This window comes from Gymnoscopelus braueri (genome assembly GCF_963280865.1).
Source record: "Gymnoscopelus braueri genome assembly, chromosome: 14".
Taxonomy (NCBI): Eukaryota; Metazoa; Chordata; class Actinopteri; order Myctophiformes; family Myctophidae; genus Gymnoscopelus; species Gymnoscopelus braueri.
The window spans coordinates 29,859,591-29,874,371 of record NC_137619.1 but is presented as its reverse complement, the minus strand read 5'-3'; the positions used below and the strand labels follow the sequence as shown (position 1 = coordinate 29,874,371).

Below are 14,781 nucleotides of genomic sequence, written 5' to 3'. Positions count from 1 at the left end.
TGGGAATGACAATAAACACCAGTAGAACTGGTGTGTGTGTGTGTGTATGTGTGTGTGTGTGTGTGTGTGTGTGTGTGCGTGTGCGTGTGCGTGTGCGTGTGCCTGTGCCTGTGCCTGTGCCTGTGCCTGTGCCTGTGCCTGTGCCTGTGTCTGCGTGCGTGCGTGCGTGCGTGCGTGCGTGCGTGCGTGCGTGCGTGCGTGCGTGCGTGCGTATGTGCGTGCGTGACCATGTTTTATTACCTTCATTTTACTACCCATTGACAATTGACCTCGTGGGGATATTGTTCTGGAAAAGGGTAATTTTTATGATTAATTTTTTTTTTTTTACAAAGGTTATTCCCAACCACCATGGGTTCAAATTCAGGCGGTGCCTCCAGCGGTGCCTCCAGCTTGTCTGGGCGCTCCAACGAGAACAACTGGCCGTGTTTGAGGGTGAGAAGCCAGGCGGAGAGGGTAATCTCTGTCACTGCACTAGTGACTCCTACTGGTTGGGGAGAAGGACTAGGAAAAGGACTAGGTAGGATAGTTTGTTCCTCCGCACACATTACACCCTCCCAGTGAAAAGATGCGGCTGGAGACTCATGCTTGTTTATACCCTCACACATCAGCAACTGTAAAGAGTTAGTAGTGTCAGGGACTATACAAATATATTTTAAAGAGTTAGGTTTATAATTATGAAAAAAGTCAGGTTATGATTAGGGATTAAGGTTATGGTTTATTTTATGGTAAGGGATTTGAGCTCAGGGTTAGTTTGTGGTTAGAGTTGGGGTTGAAGTTAGGTTGGACCAGCAGGTTAATTAAAAAAGGCTTTTCCAATGAAAGATTGGTTTTGAGATAGTAAGATAAACTTGTGTAAGATAAACCCTATATTTCATTGTACGGTAGGGGTGTGCCGATATATCGTCCCGCGATATATCGCGATACGTTTTCGTGACGATATGTATCGTTTTGGGGGGGAAAAATATCGTTTTGAAAAGAATAAAAACCCTTTTTTTTCCTTTTTTTTTTGTTACAATAATAATAATCAGGCATGCAAACAGCCCCGAGGTGAAAAGGGTGACAACATGTTTTTTTTTTCGGGTCAGGTGTCACACTATTGCCCTATTTGGATTCAAAACGGCTATTGTAGCTGAAAAGCTACAAGTTTGCGTCTGAATAATGCAAAAACAGAATTATTTGTTTGCATTTTTTCTCCCCCATATATTTTCATCATAAAAAAGTGCGTATCGTATCGTATCGAAATCGTATCGAAGTTGTGAGCCAGATATCGTATCGTATCGTTTGGTGAAATTAGTGTATCGGCACACCCCTATTGTACGGTGAATAGTGCAAAAAGCCGATCTACAAGCTCACAACTCATTGCGTCACAATGCATAGAACATGCACTTTTGAGGAAACGCCACCTATAATGACATGCCCAAAATAGGGACACCAGGGTTAATGCGGTAATAAAGCATCTGTGTTTGTTGTGTATTCCATTCTACTCTGTCTGACCCCTTCCACCCGCTTCCACCCCAGTGATAGGTCCTGATGAGCATGAAAAACCTTTTCAAACTTTTTCATGTCAAGGACCCCAAAAATGATATGTATTTGGCTGCGGACCCCTATCTCAAAAATATTTTGTGCCAGGGATTTTTCCAAAATAGCAGATCTACAAGCTCATAGCGTGGCACTCGGTGCCGCGCTATGAGCTTGTATATCTGCTATTTTTGAATAGCCAAAGTAAAATTGATTATGACGCTATATTCAGTGCCACTGGCCAAAATTCATTGTAAAAAAGTGCCATTCAGTGCCACAGCCAAAATTCATTGTAAAAAAAAAGTGCTTAGGAGCCGAGATACAGCCTTTTTCAGTAAGAAGTTAAACAAGAAGTGAATGGAGCAGAACATTTTCAAATCATCATATCTTGTGTTCTGAACATTTTTTTCAAAAAAAAAAAAAAAAAAAAATGTCAACGTCCTGTGGCACAGGGCTTATTACATAGGACGTATTTTACGTCCAGTGGCACTAAATGAGTTAACTAATTTCGCTGGGGACCCCTGGTACCCCCCCAAGGACCCCTGCGGGTCCCCGGACCCCACTTTGAGGACCAATGACGTATGCAGCCAGTCACAGAGAACCCATACTTCTACTGTCTTTCAGACATCTGCAGGATGGTGACACTGTCTTTGACAATGTCACTCGGGTACGGAACTCAGTTCAACCTGACATCTCTATTTTGGGCGTAGCTGACATATAAGGCTTGTTACAACTAAAATATACATATTTATTTAAATTGAAAAAGTTTGGACCTATTTCTCCGAACTAAAATACAGGAATCCAGGTACATGTACCAGTACCTGTATCGGTTTCAAATGTGAACGGTGCCCAACCTGCATGAAAAACTATAAGAGCTCTGCCAGGAGGAACCAAATATGTAAGGTAAGAAATTATTATGGCTCCTGAGTGTATTTAATGTAAGCAGTCACCAGGGGGGTAAATCACTGAGATGTATTCTGTATTATCTTCCTCTCACACACACACACACACGCACAGGACAGGACACTGTGTGCACACAGCATAAATTGAGTAGATATCTACACATTCACAAACTGTAGTATTCAGAATCATGCATGCTCCATTGCACTGCAGCATTGCCAGCCACATAAACTGTCCCCCAGTCATGCCAAATCTACACAGCCTCAGCACTAATGCAGATACAGTATATCTTGTTTGGTTGCTGTTATCGAGTAACCTCCCATGTAGCTGGAAGGCATACTGTAAGTACCAAGCTTGTCAGGTTGTTCTAAGTCAGGAGAAATATTTTGAGTATACAGAAATGCCCATGTTAACATTCACTCACTTCACTGGTGAGGCTGGAACTAGTTGTCTGTCAGGCTCAGACAGCGTTTCTGGACGGCCTGGGGGAGTAAGTGTTACTGTCGCGCGTTATGGCCTCTTTCATTTGAGAAAGCACCACATTTCTTTAATGGTCACATTTTAGAATGTGATTATCAACCACTTTAAGCCCCATTTCAAACGTGTTGTACGATAGTGTAACAAGCTGACAAGCTCACGTGTCACATTGCGACACCTTGTGAGTTTGTAGATGAGCCATTTTTGATCTTTAGGGAAGTTTTTGAAATCTTTCGCCTGTAATGACATGACCAAAATACGGATGCCAGGTTGAAAGTGGTTCATTCATAATCATTCAATTGCATTTTATTACAGTGCACAACAAGTTGTCTCAAGACACTTTACATTTACAGCAGAGACCCGACACTGTGCCATTAAATATCTGCCAATATCCTGTGAAATGTAAAATACTATATAAACAATGTGGAGCATTCACTAGATTGGACCACATACCGTACAGTATATGTTTCAAACCTCACACTGCACCATAAACCTGCAGAAACCTTTCCACTGAAGCTGACTCCGGGGAGGATGCTGAGCAATGGGGTTCATGCTAACGAAAGGGATTAAAATGTGAAAGGTATACGTCTGCCGCAACCTCACTTAGCTGATTAAGGTGCCAGCGAGGCCCGCTATACAGCCCATCGAGGAGCTTATGACGGATTAAAAATAGCCATTGGGTAATTAACAGGGCCTGGCAAAATGGCCTGATCATCCGCCTTCTGTGTAGCGCCGGTAAATAGACATGAAAACACAAACAAATCCATTACCATGATTTACGCGGCATTATTAAAACCAGCGGGACAATAATAGTCAAAGGCCAGCATTCCATCACGTTTAGAGCGCGTCGAGTAATGAGTTGTCATAAGCATGGAATCAGGTGGAGGATATTGCATCACCCAGGCCAACACTTTAAGAGGAGCAATAATTGCAGTGTTTACCATGCAGATTGAGAAAGGTGAAAAAGAAAAAGTGGGAAAAGAAAAATGAGAAAGAATGACATGGTGAGGTTTTCTCGGTCTCTGGGCTTAGAGCACAATGTGCTGACAATTAAATTCTCCTTGACCTTACCTTGGCATGAGTTGCGATGAAAATGGAGGGTCAACTGGTGGGTGTGATGTGGGAAGGGGCACAAATGCACTCAACAAATTACCGCACGTTTTGACTACAGGGGGCTAGAAAACACCCTGGCCAGCTGGCTAAAGCCTAACGCATGCTAACCGTCACATGATAGTGTTGCTTGTCAAAAAATAGCTGACTCTCAATCTAACGCAATGCGTTGTGTCACGTTGTTAGGCTAAATTAGAATTACATTCACCACCAGTTAATAGAGTCATTCATTCTACCTTTTCTTTGGCTCACCCATCTACTACCACCAACATCATTTAGGATTGGAAACAACATAGCACATTACAAGTGCCAGGGTCTAAAAAGGAACTTAATAAACAGGACAGCGTTCTGCCTGTCCACTTGTGTGAACAGGAAGAGCATCTAGACAACCTTGAGCAGCAACCATGGAGCGATCAAAGGATGAGAGGACAACATTGCACTGTGTCGTGTTGTGAATGGCTGCTTGTTTGACATCCATTTTAATGTGCATTTCCAGTTCGAGGACACCCGGAGCCAAGTAAGGACAGTCATGACACAGCAACTTCTCCTCTCATGAGACAACCTCTACTCATCACCTTATACCTCCTGTATAAACACCTCTTGTTGTATACACTCATATTTATTCAACCTTTTTTTTTTTCCCCATCTTCTTTTTTTTATATTTTTGGGGCTTTTTCTGTGAAGAGAGACAGAGAGAGTCGTGCGAGACATGCAGCAAAGGTCCACTGGGTTTGCGAATCGAACCTGAGACTCTGTGTCAGACATCAGAGCCTACTGTATGTGGTACATGCCTTAACCACTCAGCTATCAGGAAATATCAGTCAAAAATTGTTAGTGGGCTAGGATTCTCCAATATCTGGATCAGACCCAAAAATCGAGTATCGGTCAGGCTCCAGTCATGCTACCCCTAATCTCTCAAGACACATTCTGCCAACAGCAGAATGTGTCAGCACCACTGCCCTAAACATGTAGGGTTGTTGTTAATAGGAATAATAAACACAGAAGCACCCGGGAAGAAGTGGACTAAGAAAGGGGAGGAGCCAAACCGAATTCCTGTTTCTACACAAAAAAGGAGGTGGTGCCCCCAGAGACATTTTACCGAATGGGTTACCCAGGTTGTGCTACCCCTGACATGTTGTTCACCCCCACGCTCCCCCTTCCTTTGTCGACCAGCAGTACCCCTCCTCTATTGTATCGTCCCCATTCTTCTCACTCTTACCATCTGCTCCTCCCTTCTTTCCCTCTCCTCGCCAGGCATTGGCAGGGCCCTGACTGCCAGTCACAGTGGGGTGGCAGTGAACTAAAGAGCAAAGCGAAAGGTCAACTCATCCCCATTGTCACTCAACGCTCTCCAGCCTCCCCTGTGCCTCACGCACCAAGAGTCCGGAGACGCCCATCGATCCGGGTGTTATCGACCTCGTATTAGGTCCCTACCACCCCAGAGTGTATATGGCCCTTAATCATCCGCTCCAGAGAATGTTAGATTAGGAGGGGACCTAGCCGCTAGCGGTGATTATAAGCAAATTAAAGAAGACCCAATTAAGGCTAACAAGTTCAATGGGGGGACAGCGTTATGGAACAAGTTGCGTCAAGGAATGAGGAATCAGCAAGTCCCCGCCACCAATCCATGCCAATTACCCTGAAGATGGTTATTGTTAGAACTGTATGTCATGGATTTGTTCCAATAGATTGTCCAAGAATTCCTGCAAGAGACTGATAGAGTCAAAACACAGCAAACTGTAAATTAACTTAACACATTTACCGCCGGGCCCGTAGTTCTACGGGCCGTTAAATCCAACGGTTAAGCGCCAATCCCGTAGCCTACGGGCTGTGGTGCTTTTTCCTTTTTTTTTAATTTTTTTTTTTTTTTAATTTTCTAGGGGGACCATTTTCAGTGTAACACCACCCGATCTCGACCGGAAGTGCGATCACGTTTTTTGTTTCCCGTCTGCCTCCATTCTAAGTCGTACACAATAACCCCTGTAAAAGCCCCTGTAAACATGTAGTTTTTCATCCTCGCATTTCCCATGTTAACTTAAACGGTCAGAACTCAAACATGGCGGCTCCGTTTGACACGTGGTCTTCACTGGTAGAAGCAGTGAGATCTCCGCGATGTTTACAAACAGTGCACAGCTCAATCTTAAGGATTTTAACAAGATCTGTGGCGACGTGAAAAAAACAAAAAACAACAATAAAACGTTGGCACTGGTGAGTACATTATGAGATTAACCTCTGGCGGTCAATGTGTTAAAGGGTAAGACCACTTTGGTAGAGGTTTGGGTTGTGTAGTTACCTTGCCATGATGTAACCCCAAAGGTGGGCAAGAAATCAAAAATAATTGCTCCATTGATTAGAAATTGATAATTAAAAAAATGCTCCTCATTGACTTACATTGTACGGTAAAACAGCTCTCAAAGTCACTCTTTTAGCACATAAATGAACCCAAACATAGCTGATTCAGGCAATATAGAGCATCACCAAACCCAGTACTGTTTTTTTTTTAATAAAAATGTCAACTTCCTGTTGATTTTACTACCTGTTGATTTTACTATTTGAAGATCTGGATCCGGATCCGCGGATCCAGTCCAGGTTTTCTACTTATAAAAAATGGCAAAATCAACAGGAAGTTGACATTTTTATTTAAAAAAAAAACAGTACTGGGTTTGGTGATGTTCTATATTGTCTGAATCAACTTTGTTTGCGTACGTTTATGTGTTAAAAGAGTGACATTGAGAGCTGTTTTACCATACAATGTAAGTCAATGAGGAGCATATTTTGAATTATCAATTTCTAATCAATGGAGCAATTATTTTTTATTTCTTGCCCACCTTTGGAGTTACATCATGGCAAGGTAACTACACAACCCAAACCTCTACCAAAGTGGTCTTGCCCTTAATATGAGTCTTATGGTGGAGGCCTTTTGCACAGGTATGTTTACTCGTTAGGGAAGGTATAAATAAACTATTATTCCAAAGCCAAAAATTACTATACTAAATTAGCTAGATGGGCTCCCCTACTCATTATAATTGATTTATGTTGCTTTTGTGGTCTATTGTCTTTTCAGGACGGCCTTCATAGATCACAGCATACTGTACGCCAATTCCAAATGTCACCCCAAGTGCCTGGCGCTCCAGTGCATAGACATAAATACGCAGATGCCGCTGTGGCCACTAGGGCCGTATGTCAACATTGCCGCCATATTAGCTGGGTCAGCTTGCCATAAGTTCAATGCAAGTATGCAAATATGCCCGAGTTGTATATAAATACCTGAGACTAAAAGTTTTTTTTTGTCCAAAACTGTTACTTTTCAGGATTCAAATTCAGAGCTTGTGGATCTGCTACTTTTGATGCTTCTGTGTGACGCTGTAGTATGATCAAGTAGGGCGTTAATTTACGAAAAACCACCAAAAGTTAGAATATAGAGATAAGAGGTGCCTGACACCAATGATATATATATACTATGTTCTTGTCCTAGTGTGATCAAATTAGAAGGTGGAAATAATCACAGGGCACCAGGTCAATCACTGGTGCTCCACAACCGATGTGCAGTCGCACAGTTATGGTTAGCTATAACTGTGTGGGTGTGCAAAATAGCTGCATTTGACAGGAATTGTTTGACCTATATATTGAGGAAAGTCAAGACAGAAATGCAAGTTATTATGTATGCAGTTGAGGGGTGAAACCATACTATACAGTATTTGTGAAATGTTTGGAATTTTGCCTATAATGGCATACCCAAATTAGCCAAGTTGAAAGTGCTTAAGCAAGCTTGCCTTTGACCTCATTCAACTATTACAAAACTATTGCACCTCTTTTTTTTATTGTCCAGCATTTATTCATTTTCAATATCTGCTACATATCTCCTCTGCTATGAATTTCTTAAGTTAAAGTAGAAACATAAGAAAATGAATACAGATGATGTGTGTCAAGTCTGCTTTGCAAGCCTGCAGGGCATTATAAAATAGAGAACCAAAATGGAACAGGAAAGCTAACCACCTGTCAACAGCTAATAATGTGAAGAACTACAAAGTAAATTGTAGTTGAAATACCTTGTTGCTTTGACTTTGCACAACAGCTGTTTGAGTCAGACCAGAAAAAAGTGCTTAAGTTTTCACTTTTTGTTGTTCTCTTTGCCCCATTATGAAGACTAGAGGTCATCAGTAGTTCCGGCCAATATTGTAGCCAGCATATGCTTTTCCAAGATAAAATAATTCAAAGCTCACCAATACTGCAACGAAGGTCAGAAATAAAGCCATTTCCATTTAAATGTGTAGGCCACAACCGCAAGATTTTCTCATAGTAAAGAAATAACAATTTTGTCAAAATATAGTTTCTTTTGGGGTGGGGGGGGGTTCAAATCCACCGTGGTGCATTCGGCTTTGTCGGCCGTACATGCGGATACAATTGGCCCGTGTTTCGGGGGAGGGAATTCGGGCGGGGAGGGTGTTATATTGGTCATTGCATGTACTCCTACGGAGCCTGTCAGCAGGGAGTGTTGGGCGGGAGCAGTAGGACGAAGGCCCTACATCCTCCCGGTGGGGGCTCCTCACTGGCAGGTGAGTCAGAAGGATACAACAGCAGTGTCAACACAGAAATGTGTGTGGGGAGGAATTGGTGTGAAAAGGGGGTAAATAATTATTGGCTACTCAACATTTTAGGGGGAAAAAATAAAGAAAAAAATATAAATCTTGCTTTTTATTAAAAAAACTCTCCCGTTTTGTTCTCATTAGCATAATACAGTATCAAATATCAAAATAAGACCCAGGTGGACTAATGACACAGTAACCTATGTTACATGTTTTACAGACAAAGCACACACTCGTACCTGTAACTCTCCTGTGTTTCACTCTTACTGCTGTCGCTCCTATCACACCTGAATTCCGCCCCGGGGATGAATAAAGAAGGCAATTTCCATGCTGCATTCATTACGGCTGGAGGTGGTTCTGCATGCATGCATGCCTACATGCATACATAGATACAAACCCTAAAGTAGCCAAGATATTTAAAGTTCTTTGACACGTACAGTAAAAGAGATAATTTAATTCCTGAACAGTGCTATGCTCTGCACCATACAACCCTCAACAACCCTGAAGGTTACGGGTGTGATGTGAAATAAAATATGTATTGGGGACTGTGAAAATGACGATAACTGAATGAAATGGGCCAAACTAGAGTATCAAAAAGCATTTTAGAACTCGCTTCTCTGATGAGCATGTTCTATGAAAAGCAGTCTCGCTCTGGTGCTGAGCATAAAGGACAGGAACATACTTTGAACATCCAAGTTAATTTCAACAAACGTAATTGTACATGCGTTGGTGTTGCACCAGTGCATACTAACACCTTTAAAATGTAAAAAAAAAAACTTTTCCCAGCCTATATTTATATCTCATCTTGAATCTCCTTTTTTATGCTTTGCAGGGCTTTGATATTTGAGAGCAAAGAAAAGTGAAATATGGCAGACAATACATTTTCAGAGAGCTGAGTGGCTGTTGGTTACTCAGTGAACCAAAGACAAAATCTCATTTGTTCCTGTTACTATTTGAAGAAATTTCATTAAAAGAAAAATAGAGGTTTGAGATTGTGAGATTTGGTGTGCAGGCACTTCTGGAGAAACTTTGCTTCATTCTAAAATCATTTCCTGACATAAGAGAGATCATTATCAGTCACGCTGTGTGCTAACTCAATGCTTCCACCTAGCTTTTCAACCACAGAAGACACCTTGTGTCTCCACCAAGTATAGGCTTGCATGCTGTCTGTCTACAGGTGGCGCACACGCGCGCGCGCGCACGCACGCACACACACAGTAGTCCCTTATCTCTCAAGAGAAAGAATGATGATAATTAGCGCTCGTTGTACGTTCCTAACGTCACGTTGACAAAACACACAACGGGAAATGACCAAAGCTCATCAAGGTATACAATATAATTCAGGTGTCTTCAACGTTTTTCAGTCCAAGGACCCCTTAGCTGGGAGACAGATGAAGCAGGGACCCCCACTACATAAAATGGTGTTGCAGATTAAACTTTTTTATAGATTTCATAGATAGTTGGATTCATGCTAATGTGTATTTTTCAAATAGTTAACCTTTAAACCCTATTTAGTCAACTTGACCGTTGGCTCTGTATTGGTCTGCTCTTTTTCCCTCTACGCTGACTCTCCGAAAAAAGCCGATCTACAAGCTCGCAGCACGAGGCATTGTTGTGAGCTTGTAGAACTGCTATTTTCGGCTCATGTTCCCCACCACACACAGATTTGGCGGACCCCCTGTAGTAACTCTGAGGACCCCCTAGGGGTCCCGGACTCCCTGTTGAAGACCCCTGATACAATTGAAGTCTTTCGCCCAATGAACATACAGTAATTAAGGCCCTTTGCCGGATCGTAGCCACGACGCCCTTTAGCGACTGAGTAAAAATAATGTCCCTATTGTGCGCCCGGCGGCGCCGAGTAATGAAACAAAAGGCCAATCGATTGCAAAAATGATCCCATCGAACAGCACTTACCTTCCTGCACAGCCTGGAAGGGGTTATTAGGCTCGATCAGTTTTACCGAGTGGGTGATTTTCTCGCTCTGCAGAATGTCATCGTTCAGACTCAGGTCTGATATGGCGAGCTGGAATATTTCGTCATCCCTGGCGCCGTTGTCCTCGAATATGGCACCTGTCGAACACACACAGATTCAAACTTTAATACTGGCAAAGAAACAACAAGGGAAGCGTGTTGAATAAACGTCTTCAACGTTTTTAGGCCCAAGGACCCCTTAGCTGAGAGTGAGGTAAAGCAGTGCTCTTTTTCAAGCAATGCTCTCTTTCCCTCTACACCAACTCTCCAAAATCTACAAGCTCACAACGCCTCGCTATAATGTTCCCTATCACACAAAGATTTGGCGGACCCCCTGTAGTAACTCTCAGGACCACCTAGGGCTCACGGACCCCCTGTTGAAGCTGTTTGGTTAACCTTGGCCTACCAGCTGGGATATCCTATGATATTACTATTAGGCCTATAATAGCCAACGTCAAAGTGAAGGAAAGACTGCCTTAATTAGGCAGCAATTCTTTCTATTATTCTCCGCTTAGTTTCACGACTAAAGTTGTGCAACATGTGTGCATTCACGCGGTAAGCGGTGCCCTTTTCTGAAGTTTCAGCACCATGGTCAGCGACAAGCCAACAGCAGCTATTGTGGGGCTTATCGGGACTCATTTTTAAGCTACACATTTGGCACATGGAGTGTTAAGTAGACTACTTTAAAATATCCTAATGCAGGGGTCTCCATAGGGGTCCGGGACCCCTATGGGGACCTCGCAGTTACTACAGGGAAGCCGCCAAATCTTTGTGTGACAGGAACTTTTTTGTTTGTTTAGTTTTTCACATTAATCACTTAATCACTGAGGGGAACATTAGCCAAAAATAGCAGATCTACAAGCTCACTGTGCTGCAAGGCGTTGTGAGCTATTTTCGTAAATTTTCTGCAAAGAGGTTTGAAAATGTAGTGGGGGTCCCTCCTTCATCTCTCTCTCAGCTAAGGGGTCCTTGGCCTGAAAAACGTTGAAGACCCCTGGCCTAATGTTTAAACAAAAATACTGTGAGATCGTCAAAGTATTCACACTGAAGGCCCTGTTTGGTGATTATAAACTAGCCTCTCTTTCTCTTTCTCACACACACACACACACACACACACACACACACACACACACACACACACACACACACACACACACACACACACACACACACACACACACACACACACTGCAGTCTCCCTCGAGATGACAAAAGATTTTCCTTCGGGGCCGGGCGGAAAGCCCTTTATTGAAAAAAGTTTGCTGAACCATAATGGAGGTCGCTCTCATTATAGGAAGCATCAGCCAGTATTATCTGGATGAAGTCCCGCTGCTGTATTAGCTGGTGATTGAGCCCCTGCTGCTGCTGCGTGCCAGGCTGTTGCGGTAAACTGTGAGCACAGCAACAATGTGGTTGGAAAGGCCGTGACACATTTGATAAGAATCGCATTGACATCTGCTGATGTGTGACTGAATGAAACGCCACGAATTATATAGCTCGTGTCGTGTGCGTCAACGGCGAAAAAGACAACTCCTGCCGCTATAGTGACTTGTATGCAATTATTCAGTGTGTGTGTGTGTGTGTGTGTGTGTGTGTGTGTGTGTGTGTGTTGGTGATGATTATAAACTGGCCTCTCTTTTTCTTTATGACTGTCTGTCTGTCTGTCTGTCTGTCTGTCTGTCTGCATCTCTCTCTCACTCACACACACACACACACACACACACACACACACACACATCTCTGTGTGTGTGTGTGTGTGTGTGTGTGTGTGTGTGTGTGTGTGTGTCTGTGTCTGTGTCTGTGTCTGTGTCTCTGTGTGTGTGTGTGTGTGTGTGTGTGTGAATGCGTCCTACAGTATGTGCGCGTGCATGCGTGTCGGTGGATCGGTCATCAATTTCATAACCCATGCAATATTTAAATGGCCATAGTCTAGTCCTATTTCAATGGGAAAGGGGCTAAACTGCTTCCCCTATTTTCAATTGTAATGAAAATACCCTGATTTCAAAGGTCCTGTTGTAATAATGACGGGTCTAAACGAATCAATATACACCTCTGAAAATGTCAGTGCTGCTGGTCAGAAGTTTGGACACAAAAGAGCACTTATATGCGTTTGCATCTCCAACGAAACCCCATTGACATTCCCTCTATGCGGTTATTGACATTGCGGTCACGTTCTGGTGAAAGTTGAGGCTTGCGGGGTAAGGAAATGAGGAAGGTTGCTTTAGCAGAGCCTCAGCAATGTCTCTGTTGGACATTCATTTCGTCGTTGTTTCAACATAATTAGTTATACGTTAGTGCAAAATTGGTTACAGGGAGGGCATCGGTGGCTAAAATTGCCACTGTTCAAAGTGTCTTCACTGAATAAACAAAAATATCAAAAATATGTTTACTGGGCACGAACTTTATAATTCATTTACGAGTTAAAAATATACAAAATAGGGTGCAAACGGAATAGGCAATTTAACCCGCCCTCCCAAAATCCACTGAGCGCCGCAGAATGCGCCTTATAGCGCACATCCCCGCATGCTTTGCCTTTGCACTTGTCTTGTGCTAAAAGACGCAGATAATGTAGGACCCTTACCAATATGTATGATGGAGTCCGCTCTGGCAGAATGGCATTGCAGTATCCACAGGGAAACGCAGATCAACAGCAACTCCATCTCAGGATTTCGGCGAAACAGCTCATCCAAGCTCTCGCTCGGCTGTCCTACAATCCAAATGGAGCAAATGATCAAACCCCGGCGAATCTAAAATCACTGTCTTTCAGAAAGCCTTGGAAAACCGCAAGATAGCCTACGTAAAAAGTACCAACTGTGATTTGAGAAGCAAAAAAAAAAGAGGATCGTATTGGACAGTAAGGCGGAATCGAAATAGAGGCAGAAAAACGTTAAGGGACCCGGGGTTCGGTTCAGAAAGACCAGTGAACGTCTCCTCTTTCCTGCGCTCAGAGTCTAAAGCCACGGCGAGCAGCAGAAACGGGGAGGAGGGACACCCCCTAACTACAGAGAGAGAGAGAGAGGGAGAGAGGGAGAGCGAGAGAGAAAGAGAGAGAGACGTCCACATACACACTGCTTCAGTCCCGTCTCCACCACGTGACTGCAGAGACTTGACTCCGGCTGCTGTCCCGGCAAGCCGTGGAGAAATGGAATGTGTTCTGGCTGGAGAAAGACGCGAGGAGAGCTGATAAACTAAAATGTGCTTGGAGGTTACAGCAACAAGACAAGGCAAAAAACCCTTGATAGCCTTGCCTGTATCCAGAAAGGACAGACCACTGACTGACCATCGACAGCTACACAGACAGGCATGCAACCCTCCCTACACCTGCCTGGTTTGAAAAAAAATCGAAAGAAGTCGGCTACTTTTTGAGAAGTTTTGCATTTTTGCGCAACATGTGTGAGAGGTCGAGTCACATTTTCTCCACTGCAACGGCAGCGAAGTGCAACCGACCGACGAGCCGGAGGAACGGCTTTCCTTCCCTGACCTGTTGGTTGGTGAGGGGTGATGATGGATGACGGACAGTAAGCCTGAACGCCCGATTGAACATAGCATTGGATCATGGAACTGAAACGAGAGATTTGAGTGGAATAAGGCAAAAGCATGTAGCCTAATATTGATCCATGCATGGATGATGTCCGTATTTTTGACTCGCTTAATTGATTGATTGATCCCTTTGCAGAAAGCTGTACAAATGAATTGATGTTGTAAACTGTTTCTCAACGTTGGTTCCGAGGACCACCTGGGGGTCTAAATGGACCCTTATATGGGTCTGTAACTCCGAGAGAGTAGGCTACAAATGGAACCAAATGGACCCGTGAAGCACTGAGGGTTTTACAGAGTAGATTGGGGTCCATTATTTTGGTTCCATGTGTGCTCTCTCACAGACCCCGTAAGGGTCCATTTGGACCCCTGGTGGGCCTCGGACCGGACGTTGAGAAACAGTGATGTAAACCATTCATGTGTTTCTAATTGTCGGGCAATTGTTGTCGCTTGTCGGTACGTTGTGCTGAATTAGCGCAATATGATAGACTGCTCCCAATGCTGCTGAATCCAGTTGTAGCCTACGCCTGCCAACGTCTAACTAACCTATAGAGACATAGGTTACTTTTCCGGGGAAAGAGGAAGACACACAGGATAGGCATAATCTTACAATTAAAGGATATTTCTCGTGACTGCCAGTAAGCGGAGATATCTCTTAATTGTTTGGTTAAGTCTGTCAGGG

At 43.5% G+C, this 14,781-nt stretch overlaps 1 protein-coding gene across 1 annotated transcript in view; it reads right to left on the bottom strand.

Moving 5' to 3' along the window:
• grid1a (glutamate receptor, ionotropic, delta 1a) overlaps positions 1–13,222 on the bottom strand; it is a gene marked incomplete at its 5' end in the record, with an annotated part of 363,364 nt that extends 350,142 nt beyond the window's left edge. Inside the window, 2 exons of the mRNA XM_080449344.1 lie at positions 10,506–10,661; positions 13,144–13,222. Of these exons, the coding sequence (XP_080305470.1) occupies positions 10,506–10,661; positions 13,144–13,222 (235 nt within the window). The remainder of the gene's footprint in view (positions 1–10,505; positions 10,662–13,143) is intronic.
• Between the last annotated feature and the right edge of the window lie 1,559 nt (positions 13,223–14,781).